This window comes from Centropristis striata, chromosome 24, assembly GCF_030273125.1.
Source record: "Centropristis striata isolate RG_2023a ecotype Rhode Island chromosome 24, C.striata_1.0, whole genome shotgun sequence".
Lineage (NCBI taxonomy): Eukaryota > Metazoa > Chordata > Actinopteri > Perciformes > Serranidae > Centropristis > Centropristis striata.
In genome coordinates, this window is record NC_081540.1 from 7,158,304 (window position 1) to 7,180,867 (window position 22,564).

Below are 22,564 nucleotides of genomic sequence, written 5' to 3' on the forward strand. Positions count from 1 at the left end.
AAATCTCAGCTAATTGTTGCATGCATTGGATGGGAACTCGGCCTCCGAGCAGCAGTTGCGTGCGTGCGTGTGTGTGTGTGTGTGTGTTGTGGCGGCCATGCAGACTGCAGACAGGGCCACAGTAGTGTGTTGTTTGCTGAGATGATGATGCCACCATCTATTCAGTAAATCAGGGCTCAGTGCCAGTGACGGAGTCAGGCCTGAAGTCATTGTTCTGGTTTTCTAACCGTAGCTGAGAGAACGTCACTTTCAGCTTCTTGGCCTCACCAAGACGTTCATGTAGGATGGAAATCATAGAGTAAACATGGAGTTTAAAACGTGTCCTTAATCACTGATTGCACACCAGGAAACCCAAAGAGTCTGGATTGAACTCACGTGACCATTTGTAATATTTTAATGTTCATCTGGCTGCTGTTTTCTGTCCTGATTCACACTAATTCAAGCTTTGGGCACGTGCACCACACACACACATTCCTGTCCAGAGTTGGCCCTGTGACCCAGTTGTTTTTTGACATGGTGTGTGTATGCCTATGTGTGTGTGTTAGGCTCCACAGCAGTGACAGATGGGGCTTTGGTAAACCCTGACTATAATGCCAGATAATAGAGCTCAGATTCCCTCACACAAGTGCACGTCCACACACACACACAGCTGCAGAGCGGCTGGCAAATCCTTGCTTCTCTATATGCAAATACACACAATGCAGCTGACCATCTCTCTGCTGGCATCTGATACCAACGCAGCAACTTTTAACCCCGCTGCCACACCCTCACCGCACACACAAACCCTCACTTCTCCAACCTAGTGCCTTCAAGTCTACATTCCCAGTCAGTGCTTTCCATTTGGTGCATACCGGAGCAGCAGATGGAGGGCTGACGGTCTCAGTGACGCCTGGCTGCTGCACGTCTGTCTCTTATCATCAGGCAGGGTCAATATCCAAGCTCACCTACATCACTGTTTACTCCTACAGCACTCAATATTGGGAAACGTGCTTGTCTTTGCATACATGCTAATAATTATTCATTTAGGTTGCAGTTATGAAACAAGTGCTTGGATCTAGCTGAGAATTTACTGAAATGTTTCTTGATTGTTGCAGCTATAGCAGGTCACCAAACATGGTACTTTTAGTTAATCATTCCAAATTTTTGCCATGCACTTATTTCATTTAATAACAATAACAAAAATAATAAGCACATAAACATAAAAACACATATGGACACGTAACTCTGGGACCTTATAAAAGTGCTATCAAGAAAGTATTTGTGTATAAAGATGTTAATTATTGTATCTACATATTTCTATTAATATTTCAATGTAAAATCTGTGAAATTAAGTATTAATCCATAGTGCATTTTGCAACGTTTTAATGCTTTACCTTGCCGACACACAGCCTACTTTAAGTTTGCACAGTGGAAAGTGAAGCTGTTCAATTTAGAGAATCAATGTATTATAATCAATTTATAGATTCAAATCTTTCTATTTTCCTACAGGATCCTACACTTCCCATAATGCAACTCATCATGAGCCCGTCTCATTAAACCCTCTCTGCCTGCAGGTGTATAACTATGATAAAAATCTAATTAAAATGGAAGAAAAACTGCTCCTCTTTAAGTTTCTGCAGGGAGAACTAAAGCTGCTTTCCTGCTCTCTTCAAAGTCACCAGACTCAATTGAAAAAAACAGTAATTTTATCTTACAGAAGACACTAGTTGCTGGTTAACCGCTGCCTCAATCATTTAGTTTAACTGTGTTATTGTGTGATTTTGGTGAACTCAGAGTAACCCTTTAAATCAACAAAGTTGCACAATAACACAAACAAACTAATTGACTAAGGCAGCGGTAGACTAGCAACTCCTTTTCCTGCAAGTTAAAAGTGCTGTTTTTGTCAATGGAGTCTGGTGGGTTTAAGGGGAGCACAGATAACCGCTTCAGTCAGGCAGCGAAATGGTTCTAATGTGCAAATGTGCACAGTAGATATGATGTTGGTGCACCTCCATGTCCAACCATGTCCTGCTTGTTTTTGTTTGCATAGTCCTCAGTCAGGGTCCTGTGTGTGTGTGCATGTGTGTTTGAGTGAACATCAGACAGCTCTGCAGCTTCCTGTGGCTTTGAACTTTGACCAGCACAGCAGCACTGGCAGCCATTAACCAGCAGAGAACAGCTGGCTGCCATCTTTGAACTGACAATGTGTGTTTAGCAATGAAGACCTGTAGGAACATGACTGCAGAACAAAGGAGGAGGAGGAGGAGGAGGAGGAGACAGTAAGAGAGGATGCTTTGTGTGTGTGTAATGGACTGCACCTTCATGAGACTTAATTGGGCTGTTGCCTCTCTTTCACCTTCGAGCACTGACCCTACCGACGTGTGTTTCACAAATTGAGTTTTTTTTACAAATTACATTGGAAAGGAGTGTTAACTGTAATCAAATCCAAACACACACCTATACACTGTGTGTGCAGTCTTATTTATTGTTAACTGAGTCAGGTTGAGATGCTGAGACAGATTAGATCACCTGTCTGTATGCTACAACGGTCAAAGTTCGTGTTTCAAGCTTTATTATAATATCAAGCACAGTGAGAGCATTGTTTTAAAGTTGACTTCACTGTATAAAATGACCAGTTGTGACCTCTAGGATAATCACAGCCTCATGAAACTTTACAACAACAAACTAGAGACCCAGAGGATTCAGAGGATGGATGGCTTTCCTGTGTATAATCACAATAAGGAGTTTTCTCAGCAGTCTACAGAACAAAAATGCTTGTCATCCAATTGCAGAAAAATGCCATTTCTGCAGAAATCTCCTAAACGTCAAAAGTATTTTTAAACCAAAACGCAGCATGGATTTTTCCTCATAGTCTTAGTGTCTAATGTGGTCATTTTGAAGGGTTTCTGACCACTAAATCTGTGTATGAAATGAACATAATTAAGCATATACTTCCATAAAAAACCCTTATATATTCTAGATCATCGCAAGTCTTGTCAAAGTTGGATCAAAATTGAAAAGAGACCACCGTCTTGTATCTTGTATACTGGCTGTATGGATTTTACAGTAGAGTGTGGTACTGCTGTTGACCCCCGACCACAGAGAAAGCACATTGGCAGTATCAGCTAGCACCAGGCCAACACATTAAATATGTAGGCATGTGTAAAGAAACCCTGTCCTCCATTTCATCCTTTTGAGACAAGAGCACCTCCACGCTCTATTTTCCGACTGCCTCATTCCCCCTCCTCCTCCTCCTCCTCCTCCTCCTCCTCTTCCATCTTTTCACCTCTCTAAATCCTCTCTCACACAAACAGGCATTCTGCTGGAGACACTCGAGAATCTGTGTGAGTCAGTTGGTGTTTTCTTGTCACATTTATGTCCTGGAAATATAAATAAAACATGCGATATCTGCTATATCATTAAGAGCAACTTTGACTTGAAAGTAAGTTTAACTGCTCGATTGAAATGCAGATAAAGCTGTAAAACGTGTGATATTTAGTCGTCATGGGCAGATAGCTGGGTTATGTATCAGTTTGCCCCTCAGCTAAGCCCCTGAGAAAAAGGATGAATGAAATAGTGAAGGGGTGTCAGGGCCGGGGGGGGAGGGGACAAGGAGGCGGAGGGACATTCTTTCTAGGCCCCCCATAATCACTATTTGTGTTTGGCTGCATTGCCCCACTTCCAGTGTGTGTGTGTGTGTGTGTGTGTGTGTGTGTGTGTGTGTGTGTGTGTGTGTGTGTGTGTGTGTGTGTGTTGTTTAGTGGGTAAAGGGGTTCACTTGCTGCTATACTTTAATTTCATTCATTCGACCGAGGACAAAGCAGGGAGTTTTTAGAGTTTCAGCAGCAGTGAAAAGCTGCCTGACGCCTGAATGTCTGATATGTCGGCACCATTCACCTCTATAGGCATGGTTCTGTTTCAACTTCTAGAAAATGCTGTTTTTTTCCCCAATGATATATACATATGTGTATATACCATAAAATCCCAGAAGTTAAAGGTATAATATGCAACTTTTCTCACATTAAAATATCTAAATATCTAAAAATAACTCAATCTGTCGTTTCCATCCTTTTCGCACCCAGAAAATCTAAAAATTCAAGGTAATGTTTTTTCGCCAAATTTTTACGATAAAATTGGATAATTTGCAACTGGATATTTTAACTGGATATAGGATTTTCGTCATCAAATGTCTGGGTTAACAGAGGAACAAGCTGAGTAAGTGTTAGTGGCAGTTCAGCTTGCAGCCTCTCTGCCAAACAACATAGAAGAAACACTGAATTTAAACATGAAACTGCTTTATTCAGTGTTTCTACCAGTTTTAATCAGCTGCTTTGATTGTTTAGAAGAAGAAGGGACCTCTGTGGATAATTCTGCTTCTAGTAAAAAACCTGAATGATGAACACTGAGAGAATCAGACGCAGGAGAAGATGGCTACAAGTCTTACAGGCTGCAGCTACATCATATTGAAACTGTCTTTTGTTATAATTACAATGGAGATCTTAGTGACAGAAAGTTACATATATGCAAATTAATGTATTGGATATTTACAACTAAAAAGAGTTCATTTAATTTAACTAAGGGCTGTAATTCCCGTTGCACACGTTATCACATCACGAGTGTTGTAATGGTTTGTAAATGGTGATTACCAACAGATACAGAGGCCCACTCTGGATTATGACATTGTGATTCTGTGGCGAAAAGACACACACACACACACACACACACACACACACACACACACACACACACATGCAGATACAGTAGAGCCAGAGATCGCTGCACATGTCTGGCTGCGCTCCAGAGTTTGGGTCTTAACCCCGGCTTACTGCCTGACACACTGAACTGACAGCTGGCCCGACGACACACTGAAACACACACCCAGACATCTGACAACACACTTGCTCACACACAGTCTGAACATCTGAGCGTTTCTCAAACATTACCTTGGCTCTTTTATCCATTGTGTATTTTTATAGAGCTGTTCACATCCTCCGTTCCCATCTCTTCCTGCTTTCTGCTAATTATGGCGCAGTTGTTGTTTTGGGCTAAATTACAGACTTTGCTGAAAGCTCTGTGGTCTGTTAAAGTCTATTAAAGTGGACCTGCATTAGAGCCACATTAACCACCTCTCTAGACAGTTTCCTGCTTAAAATTCCCTCTCTGAGACTTAACTCTTCCCCTCTTCTTTCCTACTTTTGTATTGTGATTTGTTACTTTTTTCGCTAATCAATCAATTCCTTCCTTCCTTCTGTCCCTGCTGCATCTCTTCTCTTCTTTCGGAGGCAATAAAAATGTGCGTTAACACAATAGGTTATTTGTACAAACAGAGCTGCTGTGACAAGCACAATAGAGACCTCGAGCATTCAGAAGATGTATAGCTACAGGGTTTTTTTTATAAAGGGTTTTTTGACCATTTTTATCCATTCTTGATATTAAAAGACGGCCTACTTCAGCACCAACTCTATGTAATTAATGGTATAAACCCACAAATTGCTGCAACAGCTTGTAGTTGAGCATGAGGATAGACTTCAGAAAGAAGAATATAAATGCTCTGAACACTTATACATATTAATAGGTTAAATAATTAATAAACTGATTAATTGAGTCATTTTTACTTTGGATTTTTTACCAGAACAACTGGACACACATCGCTGCATCTCAAATTTAACATCAGATTCCCAGCATTTATTGTTGACCTGCTATCTCCCCCTCAAAAACCACTACGCACAACCCCAATTCTCTACAAAAGGCTATCGGAAAAATTGCTATAGGGTTGAAACACACCTATTTCAACCTAAACCTATGATGTTTTTCCTAAACCATTACCATTACAAGGTTTAGTTACTGTGTGAAGACGTGGTGATCTCCTGATCTCAACCAGTCGGGGTTGATCATTTGGGAAATACTCCTGTTTTGTTTACACACTTGTGAGAGGTGTTTATGCTCAATGCATTGTTTGTTGCAGTATTCTCCAAAAAGCTTGGCCCCGTACAAATAAAATATTTCCCGAATAGAGAAGTAGAAACCTGCAGTGCAGGTATTTGTTGAGGTGCACAACGAAATGCTGCACTGAACTGGAAAGGTGTGATGACGTGGACTTCTGTAAGTGCAATATTTTCTCCAGGGTGTCCTTGTATATATATATATATATATATGTTGACAGAAGCTTGATGACTCCTGAGTCACTGATGTGTCATCTTAATGTAATCCCCTGATATCAGGAACATGCCCAGTGCCTTACTGGCATCATTACTCTCTCTCTCTCTCTCTCTGTGTGTCTGCCAGCCAGTGTTGTTCACCTCCAGTATATTAGATTCCTGCTTGACCACAACTACATGTAATTTGGGTTGACTGTTTAATGACAAACAGCTGTTTGCTGCTCATTGTGGACTACACATGAGCCATGAGAGCTGCAGTATGTGCTGTGAGTCACTGTCTAGCCGACGGTGCGCTGACACACTGTATGTAGCATTACTGAGGATCTAAGCTCTTAATCTGGCGGGTTTCTTCATCATATGGAGCTCCTGTCCTCCCTACAGCTCTTGCAAAAATAGTTATGAGGGAAGATGCTAGTTCAGGGATGGGAAACTGGAGGCCCGGGGGCCACATACGGCCCACAAACTCACTTGAAGTGGCCCTCAGTACAACTACATGCATTTGAGCATGAAATCTTAAAAGTGCAATGTAAAAATGCACAAAAATACTTCTTGAAATTAATGTTGGTCTGCTGTTCTTGCACTGGAAAAAAAAAAGGAATCACAGTAAGTGGTTATTTGTATTTGCTTCAAACCTTTTGTATTCCTATTTATACTGTTATTGTTTATTGTTAAAAAGATCCCCATTAGCTGTCACCAAAAGTGGGACGAGCTAGTCTTCCTGGGGTCCACAAGACAAAACAAAAATCACTTAACAATTAAACATTGTAGACATTATTGTATATGTCATCAGAAATAATTCTGAATAAGTTATTACATTCATATATATTACATTAATTCTCACTTTCATACAGTACATATGTTAATTCACTACTCACAAATTTAAATAGTGCATTCTCAAGTAATAATTAAAAAATACTTTACTATTCAGTTCACGTATATTCAGTGGGCAATTATTCCAATAACTGATAGCACGATAGCACGTTATACATGCATTTAAGTTACTGCACTGTAAATATATTTAAAATTGCAGTTTCATCACATCTGGTTAAGTGCATGGTCCTGTATGTGGCCCCCTCCAGCATTTAAGTTGCCCATCCTTGTGCTAGTTGCATGATCCATGAAAACTCTGCTGCTCCCGTGGCTCTTTGCTCCAATATGAACAGTTTGCTCAGTTTGCACTTAGATAGTAGTGGCTGCCTCTCAGTGCCAGCCCTGCCATACTGCTGGGAAACCTTGCCACACTTCCCTCACACCCCTCTGAGTGCCAGCCTTTGTCTATACTCCCAAACACACACATACACTTCACAGTGATGCTCCTTTACACACGCTGTCATGACAGAAACATTACAGTTTTCATTCACAGATGCACGATTGTGCACAATTAACAGTTCTCGTCCTTGTGTTTGGCGTACATGGGTCACACATGGTAAACACATGATTGGTGGAGAGTGTGTTTTTTCTCTATCTCTATATTTCTCTGTGACTACATGGCTCATGGGGCTAAATGGGATTAGTGTAATCCAGCTTGGCCGGCGAGAGGAGGAAATCCAAATGCTGTTTACCTCGCTTTCTCCCCTCTCCTCCCTTTCTCCTCCCTAGATCTTCTCCGCGAGTTCTTCTTTATTTCCACATGTCCTCCTTTCCTCCTCCTCCCTGGCCTCTTTCCTTTGTTTTCAGCTCAAGCGCCTATACGTGTAAAAAAGGTTAATTAGCCAGACTGAATGTGACCATCATCATGTTGATAAAATGCTGAAAATGAATAGACAGTGGGGTAATAGACATCTTCCCTTCCTGGGAAGATTTTGAGTGTCTGACACTTAATTTCCTGCATTCTGGAGATTTTTCTTTGCACCAGTTTGTGCTCTTTATGCACCAATTTGTAAGCATCAGCATAAAAGTGTATAAAGTGCATCGATTATATTGAGGATCAAAATGTCAGATCATGAGCACAGAAGAAGTGTTTTTTGTTTGTGCAAAACACTGACTGGTGCAATTTTACTGCAATATACATAATTTTGCCAAAAGTATATTTTGCTGATAATGCACAGTTTTACTCAGTCTAATTCTTGTTTCATTTGTGGTCCAATAATCATTAACCTCTGAACCTCAACAAAAGTAAAAAGAAAACCATTTTCTTGAAAGGATAGCAAAAAAATATACTATTTATTGTTGAAAGAAATTGTAAAAACAGGCATCATCATCAAACAACTCAGAGGTTACAAGAGTTTCCAAAACAAAGCTTATAATAGTGATTTTTCTCAATGTCTCATTTAAAAAGTAAAGCGTTTGCACTAACCAGGTCCTGTTAAAACATTAAATTCTCCTCCTCAGTGACATTGTGAAGCCATTATTGTTTCTACAAAGACGAACGGTCATGTGACAAATATTCACTGAAAATCTGTTTACACAGAGCTGAGAGGAGAGGACAGGAGAGGCTGAAGTAGAGGCTGTAAAAAAGCAATTAGTTAAATTTGTATAGCATGTGGAGACCCAATTTTCTTTTCCAATATTCATGACACTTGTGGGCAATAATTAAATTAATTTACCAGAGAAATTCAACTTGAGTTTTCCTTTTTTCATTTCATTACAACTGTTTTTCTGCCCAAAAGAGATTTTTGAGTTGTCTCCACTTCTAGCCATGATTGTGCTGAATCAATAGAGCTGCAGCACAATTCAAGGCCATAGTGAGTAAAGTGAAAAAAAAACAAAAAACACCCTAAAACGGCCAAAAAGTTTCTATTATAAAGACTTATTTGACTGACATGTATCTGTAGTAAAGAGATCATCTGTTGGCTCAAAAGACCAAAATGTTTCACACTGGATTGTTGCCTTCATATTCCAGCGTGGTTAATGAGCCACGATGCTCCCCACAGAATGAATTTAACTTTCCTCTGTGTTTTTGTCATCTGATCCCGTTTGTTGCATTTGTAACGGTCAGCGTGTCTCCTCAGCACAACAGCTGTCTGCAACTACAAAGAGCTGATAACTTCCAACACGTCCGCCAGCTTTCCAGGGTGATGATAGGAATGTGTTTTGTGTGTGGAGACGTTATAATAACTATATCTCCATGTCTTTCTCTTTCTCTTCAGATGACATCGTGCACAGAGAGGATGGTCCTCTGTGTGCTGCAGAAATCGGCTCTGAACTCCAGAAACAGTTCGCCATCCTGCCAGGTCAGTTCAAATGCAACTCTGTGTAATCTCATGCAGGACTGAGGGATAATTTGCTTGTGAGAAATGCTGAATTCAAGCAAATTAAACAACCTAATTGCTATTGATTGCTCTAGATTAAATCACCCGGCAGTGCGTCTTGTATCTTCAGTAGTAAGATGCAAAACATACTTAATAGTTAATAAATCTTAATAGTTAATAAAGCTAATAAAGCTGCAATGTACATAATTTTACTTAAAGTATAATTTGCTGAAAACACTCCTCCACATCCTCTGAACCCCACCAAAAGTAAAAAGCAAAAGGTTTTCTTTAAATTCTATAAAAGATAATCAAAACTACACCATTTATTGTAGAAAGATACTGTAAAAAAAGACACTATTGTTAGAATTTGAACTTTCCAACAGTCCTTGAATGTCTCATAGATTCAGTCAATTTATTCTACATGTCTCATTTAAATCATCACCAAAAATAAACCCTTTGAAATAAGTAGATCTTGATGAAAACATAAAATTCGGCGCTCCTCTGTGAAACTGTCAAGCCATGATTGATTCTGCTGAGATGAACGGTCACGTGACAAATATTCACTGAAATTTGTAAAAATGCAAATAGCAGAACACTTACAGGTGCAATTTTGGAGTAGCATCACTGAAAGTTATTTCTGTTTATATTTTTTTATATTAAAATTTTCACACAAATCACCTATATGCACAACAAACATATGCACTGTTGCACACAGAAACACACACTCTGGGCCCAGTGTTGGGTTACTGTGACGATAACGCCTGGCCAGTGACGACATGTAAATTATTCATCACAGCGAAGATCTGCTTTGCAACTTGACCCACAGATGAAAGAGAGGGCCGTGTGTGTGTGTGTGTGTGTGTGTGTGTTTGTGTGTGTGTGTGTGTGTGTGTGGTACAGTCATATGTTTCTCATTTCTCTAAAGTTCTCGTGGAAAGTATGTGTTGTTGTTTTTTATCCATGCAATTTAGACACTACTGGTGGATAGAGAATTTTTTTTAAACTTTTAAATATCACCATGAAACTTCCCCAGTTTGTTATTCACATTAAGAGAATATTTTTTTGCATTACATGTTTCCTAAAATGTTTGGTTTACATATGCAAATGAGGCATGCGCTCATTAAATATGCACTAATTTGCATATATTTCCAGGACATAAATCTGGACATTGGATAAAGCAAAAGTCAGTTACTATTTTATTTTGTTAATATATATCATTCAAAGTTTTTTACTAGAGGGAATTGGGATATCTCCTTTTATCGTTTAATAAATCAGAAAATACTGTCAAAATCCATAAAAAAAAGTCAATTTTCGTCATGTTTTTAGGAACAAAATGTTCTATAAATCAGGGTATGAATTATATGTCGACAAACTCTTCTGCAAAAACCTTCAGAATATCGTAAGTTTGGTGTCTGTAAGTGGAGCTGAAGTTGTGATTTATGGCTCAGAGCATGAGAAAAACACATTTTGAGAAAACAGCCTTTAAAGATTTCATATTTGGAGACAAAATATTGACTCTCATTCACAGCAACAACAATATGGAACATGTGAAACACATAATATCGTGCAAGAGAGTGGGAGCTTTGTAACAATGGCTGTGATGATGACAAGGTTTAGACGACGTTCACAGTATTACATGCTGCAATAGAACACAACATGAACACTGAAATGTTTGTTTTGGATGTTTTTTCCCCACTATTCTGAAAGAGGGAGATGTTATGGGAGAAAAACCTGTAGTGTCTCACCTTTATAATGAGTTTTCTTCATCATGTTTCACTGCATTTTACATGAGTTGCACTCTGACCTGTTCCTGTCTGCCTGACCTCTGTGTCTGCAGGGGGCCGCGGGATGAACGGCAACCCCATCATCTTCTTCCCAGAATACCCCGATTTCAGCGAGCTGGAGGAGGAGGAGGTCCAGAATGTCCTCAGCTACCTCAGCAGCATCCCCAGGTCGGTGCACATACCATATTTACCACAGATTGATTCGGATTGACAACAAACAAACAGTATGAAGGGAGCCGGGCCAATTTGTGAAGGTGCAATACCACAAAGAGCCAGCAGATGGCAGCACAACACCAAAGGCCTGCCTCTAAGAAAAGCACAAAAGGAAGGAATAAAGGAAAAGATTTTACATAGATTGGAAGATGCAGAAAATAAAAATATGACTTACAGAAACAAAATAAGCCTCCCATGTACAATCTGATTATTTTAATCTATAATTATTATTTTTTTAAATAAGCTTCCAACCCTGAAATAAAGGTTAATGTGGTTAAATGTAACACAATGTTTTCTGCTAATTGAATTAAATTCAGATGTTCTCTGTGTCCTTTCTCCTCCTTCATTCTCTCCGTCCCTCCTCCTTCCTCCTTCCCCTCCCTTTCTTTCACCTTTCCTTTTCTGCTGAGCGCTGCACTCCCATCTCACACACACACACACACACACACACCCACACAGTCATGCATACACAAACATAATCAAGGGGAGGAGAAAAGAAGGACATGCATTTATCTCTATATATACAAATGTACTTGTGTGTGTCATGGCCGCCTTTTTTTTTTCCTTTTTTTTTTTGTGCCTCATCACCTTTCATATCCCACCCCCCCTCCACCTCTCTCTCCTCTCTCCTCTGAGTCCCCTCCCCTTCTCCCCACCAGCTATTTGCACCCTGCTGCCAATCGGCTGCACTCTGCGCTCTGATTGGCTGTGGGAAAACAGCAAGATGCCGGGCTTGCTTTTAATTGGCCCGAGGGTGGGAGGCAGGTGGTGGAGGAGCGGAGAGAGAGAAGGGAAAAGAAAAAGGAGGAGGGAGATGCTCTTTAAGGATGTCACCTCTTTGCATCCGCCGAGCCGCAAACAGATGATTGTGGATGCAGGAATTAAACACTGACAGCAGCGGGAAAGGGAAGAATTGAGGAGAATTGGATTATTGCTGGAATCTAACAGTGGAATATTGAGGATTTTTCTTTTGTTGTGGGATATTTTCTTCAGATTTCCAGCCGGCTTCATTCATGTGGTTTGAATATTTTTTCCCAGTAGAGATGGATTGAGGATTTCATGTTGCAGCTTCCACTCGGTAGTGTACATTTCCTTCATATGTCTCTATGTGATGATGAAAATTGGCTAATTATGACGCACAGATGGACCAACTCAGCAGTATTCCTATGTTGTCCTCACAGTGTGTGTGTGTGTGTGTGTGTGTGTGTGTGTGTTGTGCTTCAACCCGTTTTACTCGAGTGTTTAGGATGCAGTAGGACGTTTGCAGGGAAATACTGCATCACACACATACTGACACACACACATTAGCTTAATGAGGTTGCTACATATGGCTCTGCCTGTGGAATGAATGGCACATACACATACATTAATGCAGAGCCAAGGCTGCCATGGCAATCACAAGGCTCTCTCATCATCATCATCATCATCATTATGACAGATGATCACTCGGACACACAGGTGGTACAAAGTACTGCTTTTTAATCCAGATCACCATCATTATTATTAATCTTTATATTCATATCTTTCTGTAGAGGGCACCGGATCAGAGATTTTTTCCTGCTAGAACAGGTCCAACATTTACACCAAAATATATATAAATATATAATTTTCCTTGTATTTACCACTAAAATACTTTCTTGGCTAGAAGCATTGCTTATAACACTGTTTATTATGTGCCATATACCTTTTAATATTATTTTTGTTGTCAACTAATATTTTATTATAATAATCTTCTTTTGCTTGTCTTTATAATATTGGTTCTCTTTTAGATGTTTTATCCACCATCATTTTTACGATTTTAGATATTTTATTATATATTATTTTTATTATATTGGTTAACTTATTATTATTTTTTTCTGTTTTATCCACCATCATATTATTTTATATATTTTATTTTATATTATTTTTATATTGTTTAACTTATTTTTAGTTTTTCTCTTTTATCCACCACCATTTTTATTATTTTATATATTTTACTTTATATGTTTTTTTTATAATATTGGTTAACTTATTTTTCATATTTTATTTTTCTGCCTCTTTAGTTCTCTGTTTCATCCACCACCATTTTTATTATTTTTATATATTTTATTTTATATAATTTTATAATATTGGTTAACTTACATTTATATTTTTTATGTTTCATTTCTGCCTTTTTTAGTTCTCCGATTTATACACCATAAATTTGTATAATTTTTTATATTTAATATTATGTCTGGGCAGATCCTGACCCTGACTTAAGGCGAGACACTTAAGGCAAAAATATTATTTATTTATGCACTTAATTTTGAGATTTTGGATTAGTTTGCTTCCATAACTTCTTCTTTCAGAGTAGTGGAAAGAAAGATTATTTTACCTCACTTTGCCTTTTTGCATCTGAAGATTTCTCCTAAATTCACCAAAAGTTTACATTAGATAATGCCTCATTTGCATATTTAGAGATAAGACTGTAGCCTCTTGTAAAATAAATACAATTTTACCATAAATATATATTTGTTTTCCCTGAATTATTTTGAGCAGTGAACTCCACTTCAGTAGCACTTACAGACAAGAAACCCTCCAGTTTCATTCACTTCTATATCCTGAAGGATTTTACTGAAGGCTTTGTTCATATATAATTCATAGCCTGATTCATAGAACACTTTCTTCCTCAAAACATGACGAAAATAGATTTGTTTTTAAGCCTGTGGACAGTATTCTAAGAAATATGTGGATATGTGAAATCCCTACTAAAACAAAATGAAACAAGCTTTATCCAATGTTCAGGAAAATGTTTGCAAATTAGCACATATTTAATATTTTATATATATAATTGTTTTAATGTATATATATGTATAATTGTTTTCATGTTTTTCTCAACTGGGGACATTTCATAAGGATATCTATTAGTTAAAAATAGAAATATAGAAATAAATTCTCTTTGTACATGTCTTTATTTATTTTTCATTTTTATATTTCCATATTTATTCTATTATCTATAGAATAAGATATCTATTATCTATTTGTACATATCTGTATTTACGTGAAAACTATTTCAACATTTCCATATTTCTATTTTTTTCTACTTGTACTTTTTTAAACCATATTTCCATATTTATATTTTATTTATATTTGTCTGTATCTTTATTTACTTCATTTTTTTATATTGGCATATTTCTGTTTTATTTCTATTTGTACATATCTCTATTTACTTCAAATTATTTCTATATTTCCATATTTAAATTGTATATATATTTACCATATTAATATATTTATTTCTATTTGTACATATCTCTATTTACTTAAGACTTGTCACATTTGTATTTTATATTGTTGTGGTATATTTAGTATGGAAAACTTTTTATCTTGATTTTTTTTACTTACTTATTTCTACTGCTTATACAGCAGCGAGTGTAAATACTCTCCATTAACCTGGTACACACACACACACACACACACACACACACCACACACACACACAGACAGACACTTAGAAAGTGTTTTCCCAGTTAATAAGCGTGTGTGTTTGTGTCCTGCAGCGTTGCAGCATCAGGAGTGGGTTTCATCCTGGTCATCGACAGACGACTGGACCGATGGGCCGCCGTCAGGGCCACCCTGCACCGCATCGCAGTAAGACCCTCTGTGTGTGTACATGTGTGTGTCTGTGAGCCTGTCTTCTGTGTGTGTGCACTGGATCAGTCTGTTTGTGTGCATCATGTGCTGATAAAGTACCTCTGATGACTACAAATGGCTGTTTTGGTGAGTGTGCGCTGCTCTCCACGTGTTTAAACATGGATCTGTGGCTGCTGTTGTCAGCTATTTGTGTGTATAATTTGGTTTGTCACCACTTAGACTAATGGCTGTTTTGGTATTTGTATAGGCAGCACATGTACTGACAATTAGGACTGGGTTTTTTTTCCTTTCTGATGTTGAAAGGAAGTTGAGCAGGAGGCGAGATAAAAATAGTGTGTTATGCTGGAGTGGGTGGTGGATTCTCTCAACGTGTGAACACAGTGTGTGTTTGTGCGACACAGAAAGTCCAAACTGTGTGCGGCAATAAACTGATTCTGTAATTGTGCCATTAACCTACTAGCCTACTTCTTGGACAGTGTTGAAACTTTCACGTCTTCTCTCCGAGATGAGCTGAAGTCGCAGTATGAGTGTGAACGAGCAGGGATCCAGGGACTGTTTAAAAGAGAGGAGAGAGAATGAGAAAAACAGCAGAGAGGCCGAGGATTAGCATCAGTCAGACTTGAGAATCAAAGTTACTTATCGCTGCTCTCTGAGGCTCCACATATGAATAATTGGTCATGAGGTGAGGTGAGGTTTCCAGACTCTCCACTGCCTGATCGACCCCCCTTTTTTAGTTTAAAATCATGATTAACCAGCCTCACCACACCCTCCACATCTGTTGTCAAGATGCTCGTCTTGTATTACACCGCTCAGCATGTTTAATGTATGCAGATGTATGCTAATATATGCTAATTGGACACTGATTATAATCAAATCCAATGGTCTTTCCTTGGTATTACTAAGAAACTATCCCCAGTGTAACAATAAGTCATCATGAAGCTTCATAACGACTCCCACCAAGTCAGTTTAACATGAACACACAAACATCTGCACACAATGGACCATTAGGTCTGTTATCTCATTCCAGTCTATCGGCCAAGTCCACGTCCTTGAGGGGACACCGCTGGTCCTGATAGCAGGAAACCAATAGCTTCACCAAACAATAAACCAGAGTTCTTTTGTTCACGGGCTATCTTGGTTTTTGCAGACGAGAAATGTGAAGTTACCGGCAAATTGTGCGGTCCATAAAAAAACAACAAGTTTAGCTCCCTCATTTTACTCACTGTGGTCCTGTATTTCACTGCAATGTTTAAATCTATATCAATCTATAGACCTGCAGCTCTGTGGAATCAGCACAATCATGGCTCGAAGGGGGAATAACTCAAACATGTCTTTTGTGCATAAAAAAAGTTTAATTTCTAAGATTTTTTTTATTATTATTAGAAGAAAATGGGATTTAAAGATACAACATTTTTCCAAGTGTCATGAAATACCATTAGGTATCCACATGCTAAACATATTGAGCTATTTGCATTTTTACAGCCTCTCCTGTCCTCTCCTCTCAGCTCTGTGTAAACAGCCTCTCCTGTCCTCTCCTCTCTGCTCTGTGTAAACAGGTTTTCAGTGAATATTTGTCACTTGACTGTTGGTCTCAGCAGAATCAATCATGTCTTCACAGTGTCTCTGAGGAGCAGAATTTAATGTTTTTAACAGGATCTGGTTATTACAAATTATTTATTTTTGGACATATTTTAAATGAGACGTGTAGAATGAAGGGACTCTGATAGAAATGTCACAGTTTTAAGCTTTGTTTTTTTTCACTTTTTTTTTTTTTTACAGAAACTTTTGTAACCTATGGTGTGTTCAAGGATAGTCGGAACATTCAAATACTGACTATAATGCCTGTTTTTATTGTTTCTTTCTACAACAAAAGGTATCTTTTTGGCGTTTGTTTAAAGAAAACAAACAACAAAAAAGTACAAACTGGAATAAATTAAAAAAAAAAAAGCTTAATCCTTAGAGGGACGGCTGGACACTGAGCAGAACATTTTTATGCGGCTAAAACGTTTTCATGAACTAAAAACAGAAAGTTCTTAGACAGATTAGACAAGAATTAGCTCACTCCTCTTTTTTCCTCTATTGCTTTACTTCTCTGTCCTACTTTCTCCCACCTTTCACCTCCTTGGAGTCTTCTTCTCCCTCCCTTTACACACAGCACTTATTGCTCAATGTTAAGAATATAGTTTGATGATCATGGTGGAAGTCATTTCAACAGCTTTCAATCTGACGCTGTAAAGCTTTTGACACTTTTACGGCTGATCTGCTTGCAGGTGAGAGGATCATAATATTGATGTTGACAGTAAGTCTGCTAATATCTCAGTATTAATGCCACAAGGCTGCACCTGGCTGCACAATTACAGTGTGAGCAACACAAAATATTTCATGCAGATGACAAAAACAACCTAAACAAATCACACTCTAGTAGGATCATGTGTATGGGAATTGTATAGACCTCCTCCCAGTAGATTCAGGTAACAAAAGCTTCTTAAATCTGGACTTTTCTCAGCAAAGTCAAGTCCTGATTTAGTCCTAACAGCAGGATTACACCAACATACAAGTGCCGTTTTTATGTAATTTCATTCTTCACGTTCTCAAGCAAATTAATGCTGCATTGAGTGCGAATGCCATAGAAAAGTAAATTATTTTTATTGCAAAAAAACTATATTACAATATATTGCAAAAAATCAACTTTTAAACCTGTAAATTATTAAAATTGGACAAAATAGTTTTCTTTTTTTACAGTATTATTCAATTGTTTAATTGTCTTGAATGTTAAATTACAGTGAATTCAATGAAAAAAATATATAAATATACACACAACATATTGCTCAATGTAAAATTAAGGCAACTTTATGTCAAATGGTTTAAAAAATTATACTATATAATTCTACAGATACATGCAGATATACTGTTATTTGACGGTAAGACAGACATTTTATAATTTTTCGGTTTTATACAGTAACATTTTTATTCTTAAGATATATTTTTATTTAAATACAGATATTTTCTGTATTTTTTAAATCAATTATCTGTAAAATAACTTAAAATAATAACTTTTGCTGCTTTTAAGTTTTTTTCTTTTTGTTATTTTAACAATAAAATTATGTTAGATAAATAGTAAAAAGTCTGGCAACAACACAGCATCATATTAAATATTAAAATATTGAAAAATATACATTTTTTTTTACCTATACAGATATTTATTGTATATTGTCCACATTTTTAAAGAAATCATCTGTAAATTATCTGTAATTTATTGTTAATTAATGGTAAATGTTTGGTAACTTCTGCTGCCAGACTTTTATTCGTTTTGGGTTTTTTTTTTACTTTTTACTTTTTCTTTTTTTTTTTACAGTGTAGTAAAACCCAAGTATGAACCTGAAAATGAGCATAAATCTGTATATCCTCTTTATATATAAACCCCATTCAAAAAGACTTTGTTCAGGCTTCATGTCGGAGGAGCAGAATGATGAAAGCAGGCAGCAGCAGCATTATAAGCTGACCTGCAGGCAGGAGGAGCAGGTGGTCAGTCTCTCCTTCCTCAGTCCCTTCGCTTCAGTCCCCCGCGGTAGATGTCTTTCTTGGACAACAGCTGCTTTGTCCACTAGCCAACATCCAACACTTACTGCAGAAAGAATGTCGTCCGTCTTCCCGTGAGGCGCTCTGCTCATCAAGGCTGTTCAAGGTCGCCCGCTGCCATTTGCTGCCTTGCACGAAGAAGTGACGAGTGGGCAGTATTGTCATGTAAAGCCACAGATTAGTAAAGCTCACCTGCAGTTTTTAGTCTCATGAAAGAAGCAACATATGTGCTTGTTTGTTCAAGTTTCATGGATTTCAACAACAGGCTTCCATTCAACAAGCATCCAGCATCCAAATGCAGGAATGAAATGAGGACAAACCGGGTGAATCCACATGCTTCTGCAGTCAAATCATGATGAGACACCATCGTCTCTGTTGCAGCCCGTCTTTGTGATTGAGGGTAATAAATATGCAGCCACTGACGCGTGCACAGGAACACTGCTGCAGGGTGAAGACACAGACCGCTCCATCGGCCGGTGCAAAGCAGAGGTTTGAAATCTCTTTGTCATAATTTGGACACTTTTCATGTCCAAAAGCAGCGATGCAGGCAGAGGGGGTTTAATATGGTGACTGTCCAACTCCCACAGGGACAATGTGGACGTCATTAGAGGACGAGTCGGAGTGGTTTTCCTCCCTGAGAGAATATAAATCACCCTGATCAACAGAAAATGATATTCTAAATCCTAATCATTTATTTATGTGTGCTTTTTATCTGTGAGAGGTGTGCACGTGTGTGTGCACGCTTCACTTTAATGTCTAATCCAGGGGCCCATTAGCATGTCTGTGTTCCTGTGTCAGGGGGACGCAGCCAGCAGATTGTGTATTATCATGTTAATGCAGAGCTACAAATTAAACCACGACCTCTGAGGGTTTATTGAATTTAATGGATTCCAATTACAGATATATTGCGCGCTGTGTTTTCTACGAACAGTTTGCGTACACACTCACCTGCCACTTTATTAGGTACTCCTGTTCACTTGATTGTTAGCACATATATCTTCTTATATGTGCTAAATATGTTAATTGTGAAGCATTATTCAGTGTCTGAACAGGGTGATGTTTGCTTTTTTTGTCTTAATAAACATAAAATATCAAAACATACATCAAGATAAGTAAGGTGTCAGAAAAACAAACACAACTGATTGAGTAAATATAAATCCAGAAAGGCCAAAAATGAATGTCAAACAACAGAATTAAGAAATAATAAAACGATACTTAAACATAAAAAATAAAAAATATCCTACCATCACCTATATTAATTCCACCTATTTGACCAAAAAACAAAAAAAAGCACCATCCATTCGCCCTTTAACAAAATTATCTAATCAGCCAATCACATGGCAGCAACTCAATGCATTTAAGCATGTAGACGAGCTGCTTGAGGTCAAAGTGAGCTTCAGAATCAGGAAGAAAAATGATTTAAGCGACTTTAAACGTGGCGTGGTTGTTGTTCTGAGTATACAGTGAGCGATGGATTGGTTTCAGATGATAGAAAGGTAGCAGTAACTCAAATAACCACAACATGTCAAACCTTGAGGCTGATGGGCTACAGCAGCTGAAGACCACACTGGCCACTTTATTAGGTACACCTTGTTAGCTGATATAGTGGCTAGTGCAAGCAAACAATTACTTCCCACTAGAAAAAGTTGAACTACAGGAAAGCCAAGAGAGAAACTAGTTTGGCCAACTAAAGCTACTAAAAAGTAAAAAAAATTATCAAATTGACAAAATACACCTCAAAGATCATACTGCCTAATATCCAGTTTCCAGTTTTATGCGTATTATCAGTAGAAGAGCAGAAAAAGGAATGTGACACATCGTACTTTCCTACAATTCTACAATGTCATTTAATAGAGGCTTTTATCGCCTTAAAGTCAAACCCACTTTTTGAAAATAAAAGGGTTTAATCTGAGAGCAATCTCGTAAAGAAATCTGTTTTTTTTGTGTTACCCGACCACAACTTACAAAAAGATTTACCTGACCATTTGACGTATGAATAACGTGATACAAAGTTAAAGTTAAAGTTCAATTACAGTAGAAAAGCAATGGTAAAATAAGAATAAGAATAATAAAAATCATAATGAAATTCCTTTTATTTTATCGCCTGATTTATAGTTTCAGTAGTTGAACTACCAGCAAGCTGGAGCAAAATGTAGTTAAACTACTAGTTCAGTTACACTGATTCTGTTGTGATTAATACAATTATTCTCCTTCATAGTTTCTATCCTGTCCTGCAGTTTGTTACCTGCAGGTGTGATTTGCTTCAGAACTTGTAGTAGGAGGTGTTTGCTAGAATATGCAGAAAGTTCGGGTGGAAATTGGAAAGGATGTCAGATAAAACACTGGATTTTTTTCAAACTGGCGGTCTTTCATCAGCAGGTGGAGTGTGTGTGTGTGTGTGTGTATGTGTGAGCCAAAAATAGTAAATGAATGTAGAAGCAACACTGCTTAAAAGAAACGCAGACAGACATCAGTTACTCTCTGTTGCTCCCCACACACACCGACACACCGACACACACACACACCGACACACACACACACACACACACACACACACAGTCTCCCTCTCGCTCTCCATCTCACTCCGTGTGGTTCCCGAGGAGAATGGTTTCCATGGCAACTCCATGCAGGCATGTCATGACGATGATGTATGTGCATGTGGGCCTTCCTGTGGCTTAAATTTTAACCACGTACAGCATTTTTTTCGGTGTGTGTTTTTAATGTTTTTATCGGCTGTTCTCTGTGATTCTGAAAAATGTCGTCTTTTCTGTCCCGATGGGAGACGCAGGCAGCATGGCACCGTTTTGTATGGATTGTGGTTGCCAGTTATGATGCTGTTTCCTCATATAATCCTTCTAAAGGGCTAAAAATATGTAATAAACCCCCAAACCCTCTGATCCTCAAGCAGTTTCAGGGTGTTTTTTACTGCAGTACACAGTGGTGGAATGTAACAAAGTACATGTACTCAAGCACTGAGGTACAATTTTGAGGTTCTTGTATTTTACTTGAGTATTTTCATTTTGTGTAACTTTATACTTCTACTCGACTACATTTAGCTGCCAGCTTTAGTTACTTTTCAGGGCTTTTTTTATTTTTGACTTTTTATTTATTTAACACAAAATATAATGACATGATATGTTTATAATGATGGTTCATAATCCAATTTATAGTAGACTAATAAATACTTAATATATGTAAATAAGTATTCACATATATAAAGAATAATAAAGACCATGAAATAAAATAAAATAAAATAAAATAAATAAATAAATAATATTTAAAAAACAATAAAAGGTGGATAATCTTCTTTTTTGATTAAACATCCCAACAGGATCTTGTTTTTTTAATCATTAAACATATACATATAAAGAGCAGTAAAAATAGAATTAAAGTATATTAATAAAAATTACATTTAGGGTGAATTAGAAGAAATAAATACATAAAAAATCAAATAAATAAATAAATAAAGATAAAATAAAAGGTTATGCTGAGGTTCCAGCTTCATACATGTATGTATGAATATTTCCAGTGTTTACAATTTCCACTTTTTTTCCTTTTGTTGTTTTTACGGCAGCGCTGAGATTTAACAAGCTTGTCACACATCTCTTAAATTGCTGCAGGCCTCATGTTTGTGTGTGTGTTTGTGTGTGTGTGAACATGTCACCATACATGGATTTATGAAGCCTAACAGGGTGGAGCGATCCACCAGGGCTTCAGACGAAGCCATTACCGATATAGCCTTTCAGCTGAGTGGCCTCTTGGGCTGTTGTCTGTGTAAAGGCAATTCCCCGCTTTTAACGTGTTAGTGTGAAGGTGGAGAGATAAAAGCTGTGGTTTCCCCCAAAGCCACGGGACTAATTTACCCTGTAGTCACAGATTTCGAGATGGAAGGTGCAACAAGGGAGCAACTGTGAAGAAATGTGGGCGATTTAGTGGATATTAAAACATTTCATGGTGCAGGATTGTAACACAGAGTCTCCACAACTCTCCAGCAGCTTCTGTCAGTGCACAGAAGTAAAAAAAAAAAAAGCTGCAATATTAAAAATGATTC

At 37.8% G+C, this 22,564-nt stretch overlaps 1 protein-coding gene across 3 annotated transcripts in view; it reads left to right on the forward strand.

Moving 5' to 3' along the window:
• Positions 1-22,564, forward strand: part of mcf2la (mcf.2 cell line derived transforming sequence-like a) — a 60,516-nt gene that overhangs the window by 18,051 nt on the left and 19,901 nt on the right. For all 3 annotated transcript variants that reach the window (XM_059327841.1, XM_059327844.1, XM_059327843.1), the window contains exons 2-4: positions 9,227-9,310; positions 11,166-11,280; positions 14,841-14,931. In XM_059327841.1, the coding sequence (XP_059183824.1) occupies positions 9,227-9,310; positions 11,166-11,280; positions 14,841-14,931 (290 nt within the window). The remainder of the gene's footprint in view (positions 1-9,226; positions 9,311-11,165; positions 11,281-14,840; positions 14,932-22,564) is intronic.